The sequence below is a fragment of the Oryctolagus cuniculus genome, chromosome 2 (assembly GCF_051225735.1).
Source record: "Oryctolagus cuniculus isolate XC-2025 breed Fujian yellow rabbit chromosome 2, ASM5122573v1, whole genome shotgun sequence".
Lineage (NCBI taxonomy): Eukaryota > Metazoa > Chordata > Mammalia > Lagomorpha > Leporidae > Oryctolagus > Oryctolagus cuniculus.
This window is the reverse complement of record NC_142868.1, coordinates 116,590,498-116,609,929: the sequence shown is the minus strand read 5'-3', so window position 1 is coordinate 116,609,929 and position 19,432 is coordinate 116,590,498. Positions and strand designations below refer to the sequence as shown.

Genomic DNA, 19,432 nt, shown 5'->3' with positions numbered 1-19,432 from the left:
GGACCAGGGAGCAGCAAGGGGGCTCTCCAGGGTCCCTCCCTCCACCGTCCTTTCACTTAGAGCCTTGGAAGTCCCGGGGATGATAAAAGGATTTGGGGCCGGCGCCGCGGCTCACTAGGCTAATCCTCCGCTTTGTGGCGCTGGCACACCGGATTCTAGTCCTGGTCGGGGCGCCAGATTCTGTCCTGGTTGCCCCTCTTCCAGGCCAGCTCTCTGCTGTGGCCAGGGAGTGCAGTGGAGGATGGCCCAAAGTCCTTGGGCCCTGCACCCCATGGGAGACCAGGTTAAGTACCTGGCTCCTGCCATCGGATCAGCGCGGTGCACCAGCCGCAGCGCGCTGGCCGCGGCAGCCATTGGAGGGTGAACCAACGACAAAAGGAAGACCTTTCTCTCTGTCTCTGTCTCTCTCACTGTCCACTCTGCCTGTCAAAAAAAAAAAAAAAAAAAAAAAAAAAAAAGAAAGGATTTGGGTGTGCCTTGCATGGGGAGGGAGACATGGAGAGAGAGCCCCTCCTCCTGACCAGGGCAGAGGGGAGGTCTCAGATGGTCGCTGGGCAGTTACAGGGCTGTTTTCCCATAGTGGGCACCGAGGGGCCAGCTACCACAGTGACACCTGGGAGCGTGGCCACATGGCCAAGTAGCTTGGTTCCTCTCATGCCTCCCATGGGAGCCAGGGCCACTTAGCTGAGGGTGGAGAAGGTCTGTTCCTTCCAGAAGCCACTGGTCTTGATTCCAGCCCGAGGTGGTGAAGGCTCCCTGGCCATGATTCCAACTCCCGTGGTCGATGAAGACTCATTTCCTGGACCTGCTTTGCACGTGGCAAATGTCCCTTGCGTTGTGTTTCCTGGGGAATGGGTTCTACTGATGATAAACCCTTGGCTTCTGTGAACTCAGAATGCTACAAGTTATCCTTGTCACATTTTTGCTGGGTATAAAATTCTAGGTTGTCAGTCATTTCTCTTTGGGCTCTTGAGACAATGTTGATCAATTGCATTCTAGCCTCTGTGGTTTTGTTGCAAAGTCTGTCATCCCTTGATTGCTGTTTCCATGAGGGAAATGGCACTTTCCTCTGGGCAGCTTCAAGCTTTCTCTTCACTTCTGGACTTTGCTGTGACGAACTCAGTTTTCTTTGTATTATCCTGCCTGGGATTTGTTCATCCTACTGAACCTGTTTGATCTTTCATCAGTTTTGGAAATTTCTTCAAATTGTGTAATTGTTCTACAGATTAGTGTTTTTTTAACCAGAATTTCTTCAAATATTTTTTCTGGTTCTAATTCTGTCCTTTTCTCTTTCTTCTTTTTTCTGGGACTCCAAGTGCACATTTGTTAGATTTTTTTTTTACTTTATCCCACATCTTCCTTACATTCTCTTCTGTTGTTTTTTCCTTCTATTCACATTGTTTTTAATTAATTAATTTAATTTGAAAGACAGAGAGACAGAAACAGAGGCAATGCCCAAATGCCCACCACAGCTGGGGCTGGGCCAAGCTGAGGCCAGGAGCCTGGAACTCAGGTCAGATTTCCCACTCGAGTGGCAGGAAGCCAAGTACTTGGGTCATCAGCTGCTGCCTCTCAGGCTGCACATTAGCAGGAAAGTGAAGTGGGGGGGGGGGGCAGTGCTGTGGCACAGTGGGTTAAAGCCCTGGCCTGAGGCGCCCGCATCCCATATGGGTGCCAGTTCTAGTCCTGGCTGCTCCTCTTCCGATCCAGCTCTCTGCTGTGGCCTGGGAAGGCATGGAGGATGGCCCAAGTCCTTGGGCCCCTGCACCCACGTGGGAGACCCGGAAGAGGTTCCTGGCTCCTGACTTTAGATCGGCTTAGCTCTGGCCCTTGTAGCCATCTGGGGAGTGAACCAGCGGATGGAAGACCTCTCTCTATCTCTGTAACTCTGTATTTCAAATAATAAATAAAATAAATCTTTAAAAAAAAGTGAAGTAGGGGCACTCTGGTATGGGGCATGGAGTCCCATGAGGCATCTACACTGCCACACCAAATGCCCCCTGCCACTCCCACGATGTTGACGGTGGTTATTGATGTGGCTGGATCCGTGTCTGCCACTTGGCTCCTTGCTTTCTAGGTGTCTCCTGCCACTTTTGTCCCTCTGTTCCTCCTTTACTGCCATCTGCTGTGTTCACACGTCTGTGCTGCTTGCCATTTCTTTCTGCATATGGGTCAGGCACACGAGCAGCCCTGTGGCAGGTGCGTCAGCTTCTTCTGCAGGGCGCCTGTGTTGACAGAGTTGGACGCAATAAGAGACAGGTATGGATTCCAGTTTGTCATTTTGAGTTCCAGTTTGCTTTCCTCCTTGTTCTTTATGTCCATGCTTTTCTCCTGTCCTTTAGTCCTGTTGACCTACGACAACCTTAGGCACACGCAGAGGAACAGCCTTCAGTAGACTCTCTCCAGCTCTGTCTCCTCTTAGACTAGGATAGGTCTCATTCTCATGATAAAGCCCAGATCCCATACCATGCATAGCAGTTCTGCTTCCCTGATCAACCCTTAACTGACACAGGCTCCAAATTCTTTCTTAAAACATACACTCCATCTTTTCACCATTTCTTTTTATATATTTTTAATAACATAGTAGGGAGGGCCAGTATTGTGGCACAGCACATTAGGCCATGGTATGCAACACTGGCATCCCATATAGGCATTGGTTTGAGTAGGCATTGGCTACTCATATAGCCACTGGAGTAGCATTGGCTACTCCACTTCTTACCCAGCTCCCTGCTAATGTGCCTGGGGAAGCCGTGGAAGATGGCCCAAGTGCTTGGGCCCCTGTACCCATGTAGGAGGCCCAGGTAAAACTCCTGGCCCCTGGCTTTGGCCTAGCCCAGCTCTAGTCATTGTGGCCATTCAGGGAGTGAACACACTCTTTTTTTCTTCTGTCTCTGTCTCAGTCTCTCCTTCTCTAACTCTGCCTTTCAAATAAATAAATAAAAGCAGATGGGTCTCTGGCCTAGAAGTCAAGCTGTCACTTGGAACACCTGCATCTCGTCTCAGGGTGCCTGGGTTCAAGTCCTGGTCCATTCTTGATTCTAGCTGGAGGCAGCAGGTGAGGGCTCGAGTGGTTGGGTTCCTGCCACCCTCATGGGAGACCTAGATGGAGCTCCCAGCTCCCAGCTTCCTCCTGTCCCAGCCCCAGCTGTTGTGGACATTTGGGGAATGAACCAGCAGATGAAAACTCTCTCTCTCTCCTTCTCAAATACATACGTACATGCACACACACACATACTTAAAAAACAAACATGTTGATCGTTGTTATTTTGAAGTCCTTATCTGCAACTCCAACACCTGAGTCATGCTGCATTCTCTGTCCTTTGGCTTCACAATCAGCCACTTTTCCCTTTTTCTCATGTCTAACACTTCTTTAAATTACATTCTGGAAATTGTGCTCTGGTTTAGCTTATCTCCTACAGAAGTTGAGTTGGCAGGAGTTGTAATTTCCAGCAAATCACACTCATCCTGTGGAAGTTCACCTGTTGCCATTGCAAGGGTAGGTCTAGTGCAGTGTTTGCTTGTTCACAGAGTGTAGTCTTCTCTCTCTCTCTCTCTCTCTCTCTCTCTCTCTCTTTTAAGATTTATTTATTTGTTTGAAAGTCAGAGTTACACAGAGAGAAGGAGAGGCAGAGAGAGAGAGAACGAGAGAGAGAGCGAGCGAGCCCAGGCTGTTCTCCAGTGTCCTCCGTTCTAGCTGAGCAGGACCCTTCATTTCTCCCCACAGCTGTGTGTCCTCCTAAGTCTTGCTCTGCTCTCAGCCCCCCAGGAACTATTTCTGCCAAGCCCTTCCAGAATGTGTCTCTGCTCAGGCACAGCCTAGGAATTGACCAAGAACCCAAAGGACATTTGGGGTTCTCCTTCTTGGCGACTCTCTTCTTTCCAGACCCCTGTCCCTTCAAATCACAGCCACCTTACAGGTCCTGAATTCTGATCTCTGTCTCCTTCATCCAATGTGGCCACCAGTTTGAAGCCCAGCATTTTGGAAGATATGTGTAGGGATAAAGAAGACATGAATGCAAGGTGCGCTTCCTCCCTTGACCCAAAGATCAGTGCCCTGTGTTAATCGCTGTCTTGTGCCCTCATATGCCTGCTTCCCGTATTTTGTCTAGGTTTCATCATTGTTTTATAAGAGTGACAGAAGTCTGACGCCAGCTACCCAATCATGGTTGGAACTTTCTCCCCCCTAGAATTCAGGGTAGGTGAAAGAGGGAAGGATGCTTGTATGATTCAAAGTACAAATTTATCCAAACTCATCCATATCCCTGCTTGGTCTCCGAGTGTGTCCCAAGGATAAACAATGCATCTTTTCTCTGTAGTAACAACAGAGGATACAGCCTTACTGAGGACCTCAAATGGGGCCACAGTGTTTTTCTGAATTGTTTTACACACACAAGGGCCATCTTAAAAAAGTTCAGTGGAAAATGGAATTACATTTGTTGATGCAGACACTTTTGAAGTCCATGCATTTCTTTTCATAAACACATGTCACAGGAACTTTTTGAAGAACGCTTGTTTGTTGCACCTTCTCACTCTGACACCTGCTCTATTCAGTCCCCTTTCGTAGCTGTAGCTGCAGAAACTTGAGTCATGCCGGGGTGAAGTGACTTGGCCAACGTCACCTAAATCACAAGTGGAAAAACCAACACTGGAACCCAGGCAGGCTGACTTGCCAAGCCTGCGCTGTGCACACCACACGACACGGCCATTTAAAAAGGATCTCAATCTGCTTACAGTTTTGTTATAAATATAAGGTACGAGGAAATCACTGATTCAGCAGAGTCTTGAAAGCTACAGCTTCTTCTCCCAGGCTGACTGAGAGGTTCAGGCTCTGCTGGCTTCATCGATTTCTCTAAGGATGTTCTCTCCTCTCCGGTTCGGCCTCTGTCTTAGCCCAGGCCACCCCGGTCTTTCACCCCAGCACTTCTTTGTCTTTGCCAAGGGCTTCCCTGCCTCTAGACATCTCTGAGAAGCAGGCTACAGAGGACAGGGGGTGATGATGAGAATGGAGGCCAAGAATACCCAAACCCAGCTCTTGAGCCACAGTGTGGGGCAACCAGAGGCAGTAAGGGGGACAGCAGGACAAACAGCTGAGCCCTTCAGTTGGGGACTGAACCCCTGGAAGTTTCCCAAGACTGGCAACCAGCAAGGAACAGGTAGACAGCAGGCAAGGCAGAGGCCCCAAGGAGCCATCATGGCCAGGGCAGGAGGTGGACAGGGAGTCAGGAACCCCAGGTCCATCTCTCTACAGCACTGCCTTTAGAGTAAATTCAAAGCCCAGCTCTTCCTCTTATTAGCCAGGGGCACTTGGGCACCTATCTTAAACCTGTTTGTCTACCTTCGGATGCACTGGAGATCAACGTGAGCGTCACAGAACAGAAAACCTAAGGAATGATGACCCACAGGAGACAGAGGCTTAGCGTTCTCAAGGCGTGAGGAATCCAGAGCTGGACGATTGTTAGGGGTAGCTTGGCAGCTCGAGTCATCAGAGACCAGGCACCTGTGTCCTTCTCTGACGTCTCAGGTCCAGCGGTCACAGCCCCATAGAGCAGAAGAGACAAACAGAGAAAAGGCGTGAAAAGGCCAAGTGAGTGCCCCACTCCCGTAGGCGTGGTTCCCTAGAAGTCCTATCTGGTGACTCCTGTCTACATCCCATTGGCCCAGTCTACATCATGTGGCCATCGCTAGGCACAAAGGAAGCTGGGAAATGTAGTTTTATAGCAGAACACATTGTTGCCCAAAGAAGGGATAAGGAGACCTTCAGTCGGTGCCACCAGGAGTCTTTGCCAGATCCCTCACCGTCAGGCTAGATGTGAGGATGAAGTGGGGTAATCCTTGTAAAACTCCTCGCAGGGACCCGGCTCAGCAATGACCACAAGCATTCGCAAATTTGGAGGATATTTTCGGGAGGCTGGCCCCTCCATGGGCTGCTCACCAAGGCCACCTGCCAGCAAACACAGCCGAGGAGAAGCCCACTAGTAGAGGCGATGGGACAGACAGAAGGGTTTTAAAGGCCCAGCCTCAGAGGGAGCTGACACTCTTTACTTGATATATTTGTTTGTTTGTTTGAAAGGCATAGTCAGAAAGAGAGAGAGAGAGAGAGAACTTCCATCTGCGCATTCACTCTCGAATGCCCTAATAGGCCTGGACCAGGCTGAAGCCTGGAGCCGAGGACTCCATGTGCATCTCCCATGTCGGTGGCCGAGACGCAAGTCCCTGGACCATCATCCAGCACCTCCCAGGAGCATTGGCTGGGACTTGAACCAACACTCTGATATGGGACACAGGCTTCTCAGGCAGTGGCTTAACTTGCACATCACTGGGTGCAGGAAGGAGCTTTTGGGGCTTCGTGCCCATACGCCCTGAGTGAGTAAGGTGCAGGCATGGTTGCTGTGTCTATCTGTCCCTTTCCTCCTCTCTTTCCAGCTCCTATTTCAGATGTGGCTCATCCTCCTGCTGTGGGAACAGAAGGTTGAGGCCATGTGGCACAGCATCATGCCATAGGGCTCCTCCCAGAGGGAGCACACACTGCGCCTGCTCACATTCCCACGCCACGGAGGGTTGGAAGCGGGGCCTCCAGGCTACACCTGCCCAGGGACACTTCTACCCCTCACACAGAGGAAGGGGGCAAGGGATTTTCATGGCCATGTGGTAGTCTCTCTCACTGCCCACCAGCACACATCTGTGCATATCCATCTTCCACACGCGAGGGTACTTCAAAATGTTTGCGGGAAGTTGAATTAAAAAAGTTTATTGGCCGGTGCTGTGGCTCAATAGGCTAATCCTCCGCCTTGTGGTGCTGGCACACCGGGTTCTAGTCCCGGTTGGGGCGCCAGATTCTGTCCCGGTTGCCCCCCTTCCAGGCCAGCTCTCTGATGTGGCCAGGAAGTGCAGAGGAGGATGGCCCAAGTGCTTGGGCCCTGCACCCCATGGGAGACCGGGAGAAGCACCTGGCTCCTGCCTTCGGATCAGCGCAGTGCGCCGGCCGCAGGGCACCTGCTGCGGCGGCCATTGGAGGGTGAACCAACAGTAAAGGAAGACCTTTCTCTCTGTCTCTCTCTCTCACTGTCCACTCTGCCTGTCAAAAAAAAAGATAAGTTTATTTTGGTGCAAAAGTATTCTGAAATTCAGGTATCAGGCATAGGTCAGAGATGGCAAAGGCAAATACCATTGCTATCAGAACCCCTTGTATCCGAACTTAGGAATGAATTATATTCAGTAACGTTTTTTTAAAAAAATATTTATTTATTTATTTATTTACTTAAGAGGCAGAGTTACTGAGAGAGAGAGAGAGGTCTTTTATTCACTGGTTCACTCTCCAAATGGCTGCAACAGCCAGAGCTGGGCTGATCTGAAGTTAGGAGCCAGGAGCTTCTTCCAGGTCTCCCATGTAAGTGCAGGGGCCCAAGGACTTGGGCCATCTTCTACTGCTTTCCCAGGCCATAGCAGAGAGCTGGGCAGGAAGTAGAGCAAGCGGGACTCAAACCAGCACCCATGTGGGATGCTGGCGCTGCAGGTGGATGTTTAACCCACTGCGCCACAGCGCCAGCTCCCTCTGGTAACCTTTTTTTTTCTTTCTTTTTTTATTTTATTTTTTATTTTTTTTCTTTGACAGGCAAAGTGGACAGTGAGAGAGAGAGACAGAGAGAAAGGTCTTCCTTTGCTGTTGGTTCACCCTCCAATGGCCGCCGCGGCAGCGCACTGTGGCCAGCACACCGCACACCGCGCTGATCCAAAGGCAGGAGCCAGGTGCCTCTCCTGGTCTCCCATGGGGTGCAGGGTCCAAGCACTTGGGCCATCTTCCACTGCACTCCCTGGCTACAGCAGAGAGCTGGCCTGGAAGAGGGGCAACCGGGACAGAATCTGGTACCCCGACCGGGACTAGAACCCGGTGTGCCGGCGCCGCAAGGCGGAGGATTAGCCTAGTGAGCTGCGGCGCCGGCCTCTGGTAACCTTTTTTTTTTTTTTTTTTTTTTTTTTGACAGGCAGAGTGGATAGTGAGAGAGAGAGAGAGACAGAGAGAAAGGTCTTCCTTTTGCCATTGGTTCACCCTCCAATGGCCGCCGCGGCCGGCGCACCGCGCTGATCCGATGGCAGGAGCCAGGAGCCAGGTGCTTTTCCTGGTCTCCCCATGGGGTGCAGGGCCCAAGCACCTGGGCCATCCTCCACTGCACTCCCTGGCCACAGCAGAGGGCTGGCCTGGAAGAGGGGCAACCGGGACAGAATCCGGCGCCCCGACCGGGACTAGAACCCCGTGTGCCGGCGCCGCTAGACGGAGGATTAGCCTAGTGAGCCGCGGCGCCGGCTGGTAACCTTTTGAGATCCCTTTTCTTCATGAACTCTCACAGTTCTCAGGATGGATTTGGATCATGTGTGACATTACACCAGACCCAAAGGCACTAAAGTAACTCTCCTGCTCTGAACCCAGGAACATGTGGTCTTGGGGCAGTGAGTGAGGGTCCTTGGAATCCCTGGCAATGGAATGAAATCTGTTTTGCACTCGGGAGACCTCGCCTGTCGGCTGTCTTCCCGAGAGCCGTCTTCACCTGTGTGGCCCCGGAAGCAGGTGTTGGGAAGCGCATGCTCCCTGGGGGCTGCAGGCGGCCTCCATCTCCTGCTGGTGCAAGTTGGGAGGTCCCAGAGGCACTTCCAGTCCGGATTAACCAAAGCCTTTTTTAAAATTTATTGATTGATTTGAAAGTCAGAGTTACACACTGAGAGAAGGAGAAGCAGAGAGAGAGAGAGAGAGAGAGAGAGAGAGAGAGAGAGAATGGTCTTCTATCCGCTGGTTCACTCCCCAGTTGGCCGCAACAGCACTGCAGGAGGTGGTTTTACCCACTACACCACAGCGCCGGCCCCAGCTGCTCTGTCTCTCGGCTTCCTGATGCTACCCAGCACTTCAAGGCCACGTTTGATTCAGTGTTTGCCTGGGAAATCTTGAGGGATCTTTAAAAAAACGCTTTCTGCAACATTCACTTCTGTTCTGTCCAAAAAAGCCATTTGCTTTTCTAAGACAGTGAAGAGGCTTTCAATAACTGGTATCTCTTGTCTTCAAACAAGATAGTTCTCCTCTGATCTCACCTCTTTCCTGAGGATATAAAAATTTTATTTCCCTAGTAGCTCCGGTGGGTGTCTGAGATGGGTGATGGGGAGGGGTCTGTCCCAGGCAGCCTCACGGGGGCAGGGCCTTTGCACCTGTGGCTCCCTCCTCCCTCCACCCAAGGCCCCAGCGTGACCTGCATGGCTGCGGCTGCTCAGCAGCATGCCTGGGTCCCAGCAGTGGGCAAGGGGAAGCTGGAATGAGTGGGAGATGCACCTGCTGCTCAGACTCCCTTCCCCCAAGCCCCACCATCACTCCCACTAGCACAAGGAAGAGCAGTCCTCCCTCGGCAGCCACAGGCCTAGCTAAGACTTTTTACTCATGTATTTGATTTTACTGCAGGAACAGGCTGTGGATAAGGTACATGCTCTGTGGCTGCAGCGAAGGTACCTGCACCCAAGCTGACTGCTTCAGGAGCCACTCTCCTGCCAGACTGCGTGTGTGTGACGTGGGACATTTCCTTATGGCTTACGCCAAAGGAATGGGGGTTTTCTGCTACCTGTAGCATTCATGGGAAGTTGGGTTGGAGCAGAGGCTGGGTGGACGTGTTCGTGGGAGGTCTGATTGCAAAGCTGGGCAATGCCCTGAGGCTGAGAGCCAGACCCCCTGAGCGTCACTTCCTGGGGGTCCCAGCGCTGAGGGGGCAGGCTCTGCCTGCGAGGGGAATCCTGTGTGCGGCTGGGGACGCTTTCACATCCACCCAGAGCCCACCGGGTGACAGGCAGGTGATGTCGCTGCGTTGACTCCAGTTTACAAGAAGGAGAAGAAGGCTCAGAGAGGCGGTGTGCCAAGGCCAAGTACACGAACAGACCAGAGTTAGAAGTGGGGCCCCTGCCCTGGGCGCCGCTGGACTCCCTGCCCCATGCTCTGGCTGGTGACACCAGGGTAGCCTCTGTGAAGTAACCGGGAGGAGGCAGCATGAATCGTTGTACAGGCGAGTAGTACCCACCCCTCAGGAGGCGCACAGCCAAGCACAGGACGCACAGGTGCATGTCTAAGTTCACCTGTGATGACCGCCAAGAGGGACAGGATGGGGTCTCTACAGAAGTGACGTGGAAGCTGAGGCCCAAAGCTGTGTGGAGGAGGAGGAGGGGGAGGAGGAGGCCGGGGGTGGGGGGAGGAGGAGTGTGTGCGGCTCCGGGGACAGCACCTGCAGAGGCCCCGAGGTGAGGCAATACTGCTTCGTCCAGGCAGTTGCAAGGGAGACCAGGGCACTGTGAGTAAGGCAGAGGGAGGGGCAGAACACACAGGTCTAGAGGTGCAGGGCAGTGTTGAATTGGACTCACAGGCCCTGGGGCTGGAGTACTGGGTGCGAATTCTGACTCTGGTTCATCAGCCGTGTGCTCTTAAAGCAAGGCATGAGCACTCGCGCTTTAACTTGTAACCTCTACCTTTCCCGGAGTCCCGATCTGACTGGGAGCTGTGGGGAATGAATGAACGAATCGTGTGGCAATGCTGGATCTGCAGCAAGGGCTAAGCAGGCAACACATTAATGAGGAGCCTCTTGGTTGCAAGGGATGGCAACTCAGCTCACACGGCTTAAGCAACAAAGGGGGATTTGCTGGCAGAAATAACTGAGAGATGGAGACTCGCATATGGCATCAGGCGCAGCGGAATCCAGGAGCTCAGCACTGCTAACTCAGTCTTTCTACTTCTGCTGTTTTCTCCTAAGCTGACCGAAGTCTCAGGCTCACTGTTCCCACCTGGTGGCAGGTGGCCTTTGTCCTAGACAGGTGGCCGGAACCCAGCCACTGCAGCCATCACCACTGCCTCCCAGGGCCTCCACTGGCGGGAAGGCCAAGTCAGGAGCTAGAGCCGGGGATGGAACCCAGACAGTCCTATGTGGGACGCAGGTGTCTAAACCGTGAGGTCCCTCACCAACCACTGTGGGAGGCTTTACACGGGGCCTGATCTTCCTTGAAAGGTCCTTCCTTGAAGGACCGTGAAGGTGGCGATGCGAGGTGGGATCGATGCCAGGGGAGAGGGACGCTGGTGCGGGTGGCCCGCGACGGTAGAGCCGGCGACGGGGGAGCATCACACGGGAGCTTGGCGTGGTATGGACAGGTGGATTCTAGAGTGAGGGCCCAGGATGTAGCTTGGGCAGCTGAGACCAGGAGCCTGGAGGATGGCCAGGTCTGGGGGAGCATGGAGGTCAGCTTAGCAGGCATTTCTTTGGAATGTGGAGTCCCACTCCTGGGCACTCTCATGTCTGCTTTTCCTGGCAGAACACACTAGAACAAAAGGAGGCCTGCTCTCCCCACCCCCCTCCCCCAGGAGAGATGGGGCTGCACCATCAGCTTCCTCCACCAGCCTGTGTCCCGCCTGAGCCTCCCCCCACTCAGGAGCCAGAAGACCTTGTGCAGTGCTGGGGTAGGGGTCGGGGCACAGGAGCAGGAGACTCGGTGGGGCACGGGGCGGGTATACAAAGAATATTGGTCAAATATCACTTCTTGGCCTTTTGACTAAGATCGAGTGTTAGAATATTGGTCAAAGCCACAGGGTCCCAGGCCCTGGGAACTGACAGTGTAGCTGTGATGAGAAGGGCAAGGGCCACATTGGAGAAGACAGGACAGTCACCAAAAGGCAGGTGGCAGGGGCCCTGGGGGTTCAGAGGAGGTGGGTGAGCAGGGCTGGTGGCATCTGGGTTGACTTCCTGGAGGCAGCTTCAATATTCCAGACAAGCAAGGTCCATGACCTAAGGGGTACCCCCACCTCCAAGCTGTTTCCTCGGAATACATTTTTTTTAAAGATTTTATTTATTTGAAAGACAGAGTTATAGGCAGAGGTAGAGACAGAAAGGTCTGTCATCCGCTGGTTCACTCCCCAAATGGCTGCAAAAGCTGGAGCCGACCTGATCTGAAGCCAGGAGCAAGGAGCTTCTTCTGGGTCTCCCACGTGGGTGCAGGGGCCCAAGGACTTGGGCCATCCTCCATTGCTTTCCCAAGTGCATGAGCAGGGAAATGGATCAGAAGTGGAACAGCCGGGACTCAAACTGGCACCCATAGGGGATGCTGGCACTGCAGGCTGGGGTTTTAACCCACTGCCCCAGAATACTTTCTAAACTAGATGGGGACAGATGGGGCACCGATGAGCTTCCCAGACATGCTGAGGTCTTCCCAGGTGGGCCGCTGCTTTCCCAGGTGCATTAGCAGGGAGCTGTATCCGAAGCGGAGCCGCTGGGACTCAAAACAGTGCCAACATCACAAGCTCAACCCTGCTGTGCCGCGTTGCCTCCCCCCCCCAAAAAAAAAATGAAACTAAAAGATACATTTGTTGTGGTGCAAAAAGTATTGAAATCCATGGGTACTTTTTATATCATATGCATTTTCCATGAACTTTTTGAAGACTACCCTAAATGCACAGATTTCAATTATAATCAAACCAAAATAAACTCACTTTAAAATTCCACTTTCCATGCACTTTTTTTTTTTTTTTTTTTGACAGGCAGAGTGGACAGTGAGAGAGAGAGACAGAGAGAAAGGTCTTCCTTTTTGCCGTTGGTTCACCCTCCAATGGCCGCCGCGGCCAGCGCGCTGCGGCCGGCGCACCGCGCTGATCCGATGGCAGGAGCCAGGAGCCAGGTGCTTTTCCTGGTCTCCCTCCATGCACTTTTTGAAGTACTCTGTATGTGCCCCACCCCCAGGCCTGTCCCTTCCCCCTAGGCACCAAGGGCCAGCAGCATGGGGGTTGTCAGGGAGGGGAGCCAGAGGGGGCTGGTCTGGCACTTTATAGAGAAGTAGAGCCTGGGGGCTTGTGTGCTGGCTTCCTCGTCCAGGTCCCAAGGAAGGGAGTGTGGCAGGGCCAACAGCCCAGCCTCAGTGGACCTGGACAGGCCCCAGAGCTAACAGGTCCCAGGCTGGTGAGCAAGCAGGGAGTCAGCTTCCCATGCATTAGGCCCACGGCCCAGGCTGCTAATACCAATTGGACGTTCTGCTCTCAGGCCTGGCATCCACTTAGGCATCGTTAATATTTTACACCGCATAGCCAGGGGATCGATGTCTTGTTTATAGCTCAATGTTTATGTCATTAAAGCTTTCACTGGGAACTGGGAAGATGCGTGGGAGGAGCAGGGGAAACTGAGGCGGGGAGCCAGGGTGGGGGCCGGCCTCGGAACACCACCAGCTTCCTCTGCTCGCTGGGGCTGGTCGCCTTGAACAGGCATGTACACCCAGCCCTGAGGATATCACCAGGGACCATCAAAACCCCTGCCAGGGGGCCAACCCTTGTCTCAGTCAATTCTGAGAGGTCTGCTTATCACCCCCATTCCATGGATGAGAAAACCGAGGCTTGGAGAGGCCGTGCACCAGTGGCTCTCAATCAGGCCACAGATTTAGGTTTTGCCGTAACTACTTGGGCCACAGGTAGACTTGCTCAGCTGTGAAGTGTGGTAAAGTAGATGAGCCATCTGAGTTTTCTCCATTTTCTTTTTTTTTTTCTTTTTTTCTTTTTTTTTTTTTTGACAGGCAGAGTTAGACAGTGAGAGAGACAGAGAGAAAGGTCTTCCTTCCGTTGGTTCACCCCCAAATAGCTGCTATGGCCAGCGCGCGCCAACCTGAAGCCTGGTCTCCCATGCGGGTGCAAGGCCCAAGAACCTGGGCCATCCTTCAGAGCACTTCTGGGCCATAGCAGAGAGCTGGACTGGGAGAGGAGCGACCGGGACAAGAACCCGGGGTGTCGGTGCCGCAGGCGGAGGATTAGCCTAGTGAGCCGCGGCGCCGGCCGAGTTTTCTCCATTTTTCTAACAGCATTTTCTCCGGCCTGACTACCGTCAGCGGAGACTCACCGCAGCCCAATGAACTGGGATTAAAAGCTGTGCGCTTGTTCTTGACAAACATCACCCACAAGTTAGACCTTTAACCAGTCGTGTGAAATACTGAGGTTGGAAATAGTTGGGCGTCCCGGCGTCCAGAGGCTTGGCTTGCGTCTGTGCCCCCTTGCGTAATTCGTCCTATGGGATCCGTCTCCCCATCTGTAAAACGGGAGAGGAGGAACGGCCACGGCGTGGCGGGGAGGAGCGACGGGCCTTAAGGATCAAATGCAAACCCCAAAGCTTGGCACGCACCTGCGAGCGCGCGGCAGCCCCAAGCTGCGGTTCCCCGCCCCAGCCGGCCTCCAGCTCTGCGACCTGCACGAAATATATGCTCGGCATTTGGTGAATGAATAGCAGAGCCGGGAGCAGAGGCTCCGCTGCGATCTGTTCAGGCCCTGGGTCCAAACGCGGGGCGCGGCTGGATTCCGCCTTCCCTAAGGCTGGGCGGGGCTGGGGCGCGCAGCAGCGCACGCTTCCCGCGCTCGGAATCCCTGCGGGGCAGGGACTCCGCAGGGCGAGGCGCCCACAGGAGGGCGGCAGAGGCTGGGTGCCCGCTCTCCGCTCCCCAGAGCTCGGCGGCTGGGAGGATCCCGGACTCCGCCCTGCCACTCCTCGTTCCTCTCCTCCTCCTCCTCCCCCTGCTCCACCCCTCCACTCGCCTTCCTTTCAGTGGCTTCCCTTCCTCTGCCCAGAGCCCCGGGCAGGAAGACAGCCGCCCGCAGGCTAATTAGCACGCCCTTGGCCTGCCCGCGCCGGGCACTCTGCAGCCGCGCAACTCGTCCGCACGGCCGGAAAGGCAGGCGTCGAACCTTCTTCGCGGAGGTCCGTGACTCCAGCAAGGTCACGCAGCAAAGTCAGCGCTAGAACTCCGTCCCGTAGACCCTAATGCCGAAGCCTGCACGGCCTCCCAGAGCCTCGAGCGCACGCAGCCTGTCAGAACTGGAGAACTTGGGTTACCAACTTCACCACTGGCAAGGGGTGGGGCCAGGCCAGAAAGACAAGTTTAATCTCTGACCGGGAACAGAGGGTCGCGGGAAATCCTGGGGCGAGGACTCCCCGGAGCTCCGCAGCCAAGTCTGCGCAGCGGGCGGCGGCCGGGCTCGGCTTCCTAGCGCGGGAGGGTGGAGCCCCGACTCCCCGCGGGGAGCGCAGCCGCGCCTCCCGCCCTCTCCCCGACCCCGAGCCCCCAGCCCTCTCCCCACACTCGGTCCCTACCGTGCCAGGGCAGTTCGGCAACACCACCGAGCGCGCGGCCTCCCAGGGGCTGCGTGGGGAGCGGTGGCGGAGCGCCAGGCTCCGTCCCGGGCCAGACCGTGCGGGGCGGGGCCGCTCCCTCCGCCCCTTCCCCGGCAGGCGCGGGGGAGGGGGGCGCGCAGGGGACGCCTCCCCGAGTGGTCGCTGAGCCTAGGCCAATGAGCGCGCGGGCAACCACGATGGAGGCTGGGGCTGCCGGGAGCGCCTGGGACCCCTGCCGCCGCCGCCGCCGCCGCCGTGCCCCCGCGCCCCCGCGCCCTCGGGGCAGAAGGGGTGACAAAGGCGCGGCGCGGGCGCGAGGGCATGGAGGCGCCGCTGGCCCACGCTGGCAGCCCGAGCTGCGCCCCCCGCCGCCACTGCTGCACGGCGAAGTTTGCCGGCTGACTCGGAAAGTTGCGCCCGCGCTTGGCCCCCGAGCCGCGTCCGGCCTCCGTGACTGTCCTGCTCGCCGCCACCGCCGCCGCCGCCGCCCACCGCGGGGTCCCGGCTCCGCCAGCACCCGCAGCCCCGCCTGCCGGGGGCATGTGAGCCACCGCCTCCCCCAGAGGCCGGGCGGGCTCCACCGGCCCCGCCGCCTCTCGTGGCAGCCTGCGATCGGGCGAGGGGCGCGCCCCGGCCCCAGGCAGCCGGGTAGCCATGGGCATCCAGGGCATGGAGTTGTGTGCCATGGCCGTGGTCGTGCTGCTGTTCATCGCCGTGCTCAAGCAGTTCGGTATCCTGGAGCCCATGTCCATGGAAGGTAATGCGGGGCCACCTGCCCTCCGCCGAGGGCTGGCGATCTGCGGGGAGGGAGCAGCTCGACCCGGTCCGCGGGGTCTGGCGAGGTGCGGCCCCGGGGGCTCACGCCGCACTGCCCTGCTCTGGAGCTCTTAGCTGGGGTCTTAGGGGGTAGAGGGGACGGAGCTGGCTCTCGGGGTGGCTGGGAGCGAGGTGTTCGGTAACACCTTGAGCGGCGTCCCTGGCCATCATAGGCCCGGGAGTCCCTGGTGAGTACAGGGGGCTTGGGCCGCAGGCTCATAGGAGATGGTGCAGTGTGATGATGACCGATGATCGGAGGGACCCTGAGCCCAGGGTGCGCGGTGGCTGGGAGTGATTTGAGCCCATGCAGAGTGCTGGTGCCTCCCCCTTCGACCCTCATCCCATATCTACTTCCCCTCTGCAGAGAAGGTTCTGGCCTGTGGGCTCCGTAACCAAATCCTCGGTCACCACATTTCCAATGGAATAAAATATTAACTGAGCACACAGACGACCTCTTAAACCAGAGCCGGAAGGGCTCCTGGGACTCCTGGCCGGTGCCCTTGTCGCTGCTTCCCAGCCGGTTGGTCCCATCCTGCCGCTTCTGGGCAGGTTAGGAGGAGGGGCCCCTCCGTGGCACACTTGCTTCTGAAGGGGCCCTGGACTGCCAGGGATGTCACTTCCCCTCCCTCCTGTGCCCCCCTGTGCCTCTGCACTGTGGAGAAGGGGCCTGACTCTGGGCACCTCTGCTGCCCTCTCTCAGGTTGCTTGGGCATCCTGCCTGCCTGCACTGTGCTGATCTTGCCAGGCTTCAGTTCTTGGGACTGAAACTCAAGGGCCTAGGGAGGGGAGAAGGAGAGTCCAGCGGCACCCCGGGCACCAGCGTGTGCAGGGCTGCGGGGGGCGGGAAGGGGTACAGGGCCAGAAAGATAGCCCTCCCTCATTCTGCCTCTAGCACTCCTGCCGGCTGTCACCTGAAGTCCATGGCCACCTGCCCCACCGGGTTCCTGTACAGCTTTTTTTCTAAGTGTGTTTGTGAGGCCCAGAGAGAGCACCCTTGCTTATGGTGCTTCCCGGGGCTGTCACCCCAAGCGTTCCATTTCACGTGGGGGAGCAAAATTGCCCCAGCTGGGCCTCCACTGGACTGCAGTGGGGAATCCATGACAGGTGCCTGGGACTGGGGTGGGGCGGGAAGGGACCAGCGCTCCACACTGCTGTGATCCAAGGCCTGCGCCTCCTGCAGGGCCTTTGCCTCCTACCCCTGCTCATCCTTCCCCTGTCTGGAGCCTAGAGTGGGCGAAGCAGGTTGTTGGTGCCAGGGCAGCCATGACCTGTCCGTTGCTCTTCTTTGCTTTCCTGGGCCCTCCTGGGACCACCAGGGTCCAGAGCACTGGCCAGGGCTGAGAAACCTTCCTAACTGAGCCGAACTCACAGGTGTGGGGCAGCCTGGGGTTTGCCTTGTAATTTTTCTTAAAGCTTTTATTTATCTATTTATTTGAGAGTTAGAGTTACAGACAGACAGGGAGAGACAGAGAGAAAGGTCTTCCATCCGCTGGTTCACTCCCCAAATGGCTGCAACAGCCAGAGCTGAGCCAGGAGCTTCTTTTGGGTCTCCCGTACAAGTGCAGGGGCCCAAAGACTTAGGTCATCTTCCACTGCTTTCACAGGCCATTAGCAGAGAGGCTGGAAGGGAAGTGGAACAGCTGGGACTCAAATCGTCGTCCATATGGGATGCTGGCACCGCAGGGGGAGGATTAACCAACTGTGCCACAGTGCCAGCCCCCTTTGTGATTTCTAAAAAAGGATTTCCTTACAAGGTGGAGAGTGCCCAAGACAACAGACAGTTCTTCGTTTCTGATATTTGTGCCTATTTGTGCCCCTTGGAGTTCAAGACTCTTGACACAGTTAGGGGTGGGCATAGAGCCTCCGAGCCAGCCACGTCTGACCTGGGATCCTGGTACCCTCCCAAACGGCCTGTAAAGCTCCCTTAACTGTTCTGAGTCTCAGGGTCACCCTCCATAAGTGGGGCTAAGGGTCACTCCTGCCCTAGGGCCATGGCTGACTTGAGCCAATCCGCGGGGCTCTTGAATTGCCCCAGCACCATTCTTAGTGGGTAATGCATGTGTAGACTATGCAAGCCGTTGCTGATGGCTGTCACCAACAGCTACTCCTGACAACACAACCACACCATAGTTGAAAACATAACACACAGCCCCGCCCCCAGCCCCACCCCCTGCTCCTGCTTGGGTCAGCGTGGGAAGCTATAGGTTCTGGATGCTGGTGTTGGTGGGGAGTGGGGCCCTCTGAGGGCCTGAAGTGCCTGTTGGCTGGGCCATGGTGTCTCAGAGGTGCTCAGATGAGCATCTTCCGTGCTGTTGCGGGTGCAAGAGGCGCTGTGCTCACAGAGTTCTCATCTGGGAGAGACCAGAGCTCGGATCCCCTGGGCATTGTTAGGGACTAATGGATCTGGGTTCTAGAGATGCAGCCTTCTCGGAGGAGATGCGGAAGTCAGGAGGCCTACCTGCCTGCCCGGGGCCCCTGCCCGTCTGTCTCTGCTAGACTCTATGGGAGGGGTCACCATCTCACTTTCCACGAGCAGGACCCCCAGCCCTTACTCCACACACGAAGAGGCCAAGCCGGGGCGCACTGACCGCCAGGGCTCAGGCCAAGGCCAGCCCCTCTGACTGCAGGTGGTGGAGGTGGGGCTCAGCCTGTCTGTTTAGCCAGGATGTCTCCGTCCCTGTGCCCCATGGGGTATTGTGGGGGAAGGAGCCGCTGGGTGTCTGCTTGCCTTGTATGGCAAAGGCACAAGAGCCTGGTGCCAGAGGGACAGCCCAGGGGGCTCTCAGAGGGATGCCACCGTGGCTTTGGGACCTGGATCCCCGGCAGCTGGGCCAGGGGGCGGGGTCTGCATCCCAGGACCCTGGCTTCTCTGAGTGGCTTGTGACATTCAGCGTTTGACAATGGAGTCTCTATGGAGACCCTGAAATCCTAGGCATGACTGAGTGTAGTTTTGCCTGCAATCCTGAAACACGATTCTCCAGGGGGGTTGTGTTCCCCAAAGCTCCAAGGCTCCCTCTGAGGCTCCCCACTGAGCCGTGGTGGCAGGTGCTATGCCCCAGCAAGGTCTTCATCATCCATACTCACCCTGCTCACTCGAGTTTTCTTCTCTTTTTTCATATGGGATGTTGGTATTGCAGGCGGCAGGTTTTTTTGTTTTTTTGTTTGTTTGTTTGTTTTTTGTATTTACTTATTTATTTCAGTGGCTGAGTTACAGAGAGAGAGAAGGAGAGACAGAGATCTTCCATCTGCTGGTTCACTCCCCAAGTGGCTGCAGTGACCAGGCTGGGCCAGGCTCAAGACAGGAGCAAGAGCTTCATCCAGGTCTCCCATGTGGGGTGCAGGGGCCCAAGCTCTTGGGCCATCCTCCTTGCTTTCCCAGGTGCATTAGCAGGGAGCTGGATCAGAAGTGGAGCAGCCAGGACTCGAACTAGTGGCCATACAGGATGCTGGCACTGCAGGCCATGGCTATAACC

General features: G+C 55.8%; 1 protein-coding gene and 1 long non-coding RNA gene across 6 annotated transcripts in view; one reads left to right on the top strand and one right to left on the bottom strand.

Annotated features, from left to right (window-relative positions):
* KCNIP3 (potassium voltage-gated channel interacting protein 3) overlaps positions 1-19,432 on the top strand; it is an 86,202-nt gene that overhangs the window by 34,116 nt on the left and 32,654 nt on the right. The window contains exon 1 of one of the 4 annotated variants that reach the window (XM_017340004.4): positions 15,678-15,900. The exons of the other annotated variants lie outside the window; for them this stretch is intronic. Within the exon in view, the coding sequence (XP_017195493.1) occupies positions 15,798-15,900 (103 nt within the window). The 5' untranslated portion in view covers positions 15,678-15,797. Of the gene's footprint in view, positions 1-15,677; positions 15,901-19,432 lie in introns of those variants that run through there. 4 annotated transcript variants of the gene reach the window in all.
* Positions 13,545-15,231, bottom strand: LOC149128011 (uncharacterized). 2 transcript variants are annotated; one of them, XR_016229191.1, is made up of 4 exons: positions 15,123-15,231; positions 14,717-14,846; positions 14,160-14,222; positions 13,545-14,066 (listed from the first exon to the last, which is right to left on the bottom strand). It is a non-coding gene; the product is annotated as an uncharacterized LOC149128011 (long non-coding RNA). The 2 variants fall into 2 exon arrangements; XR_016229192.1 differs by lacking the exon at positions 14,160-14,222 and having other exon boundaries at positions 13,556-14,066.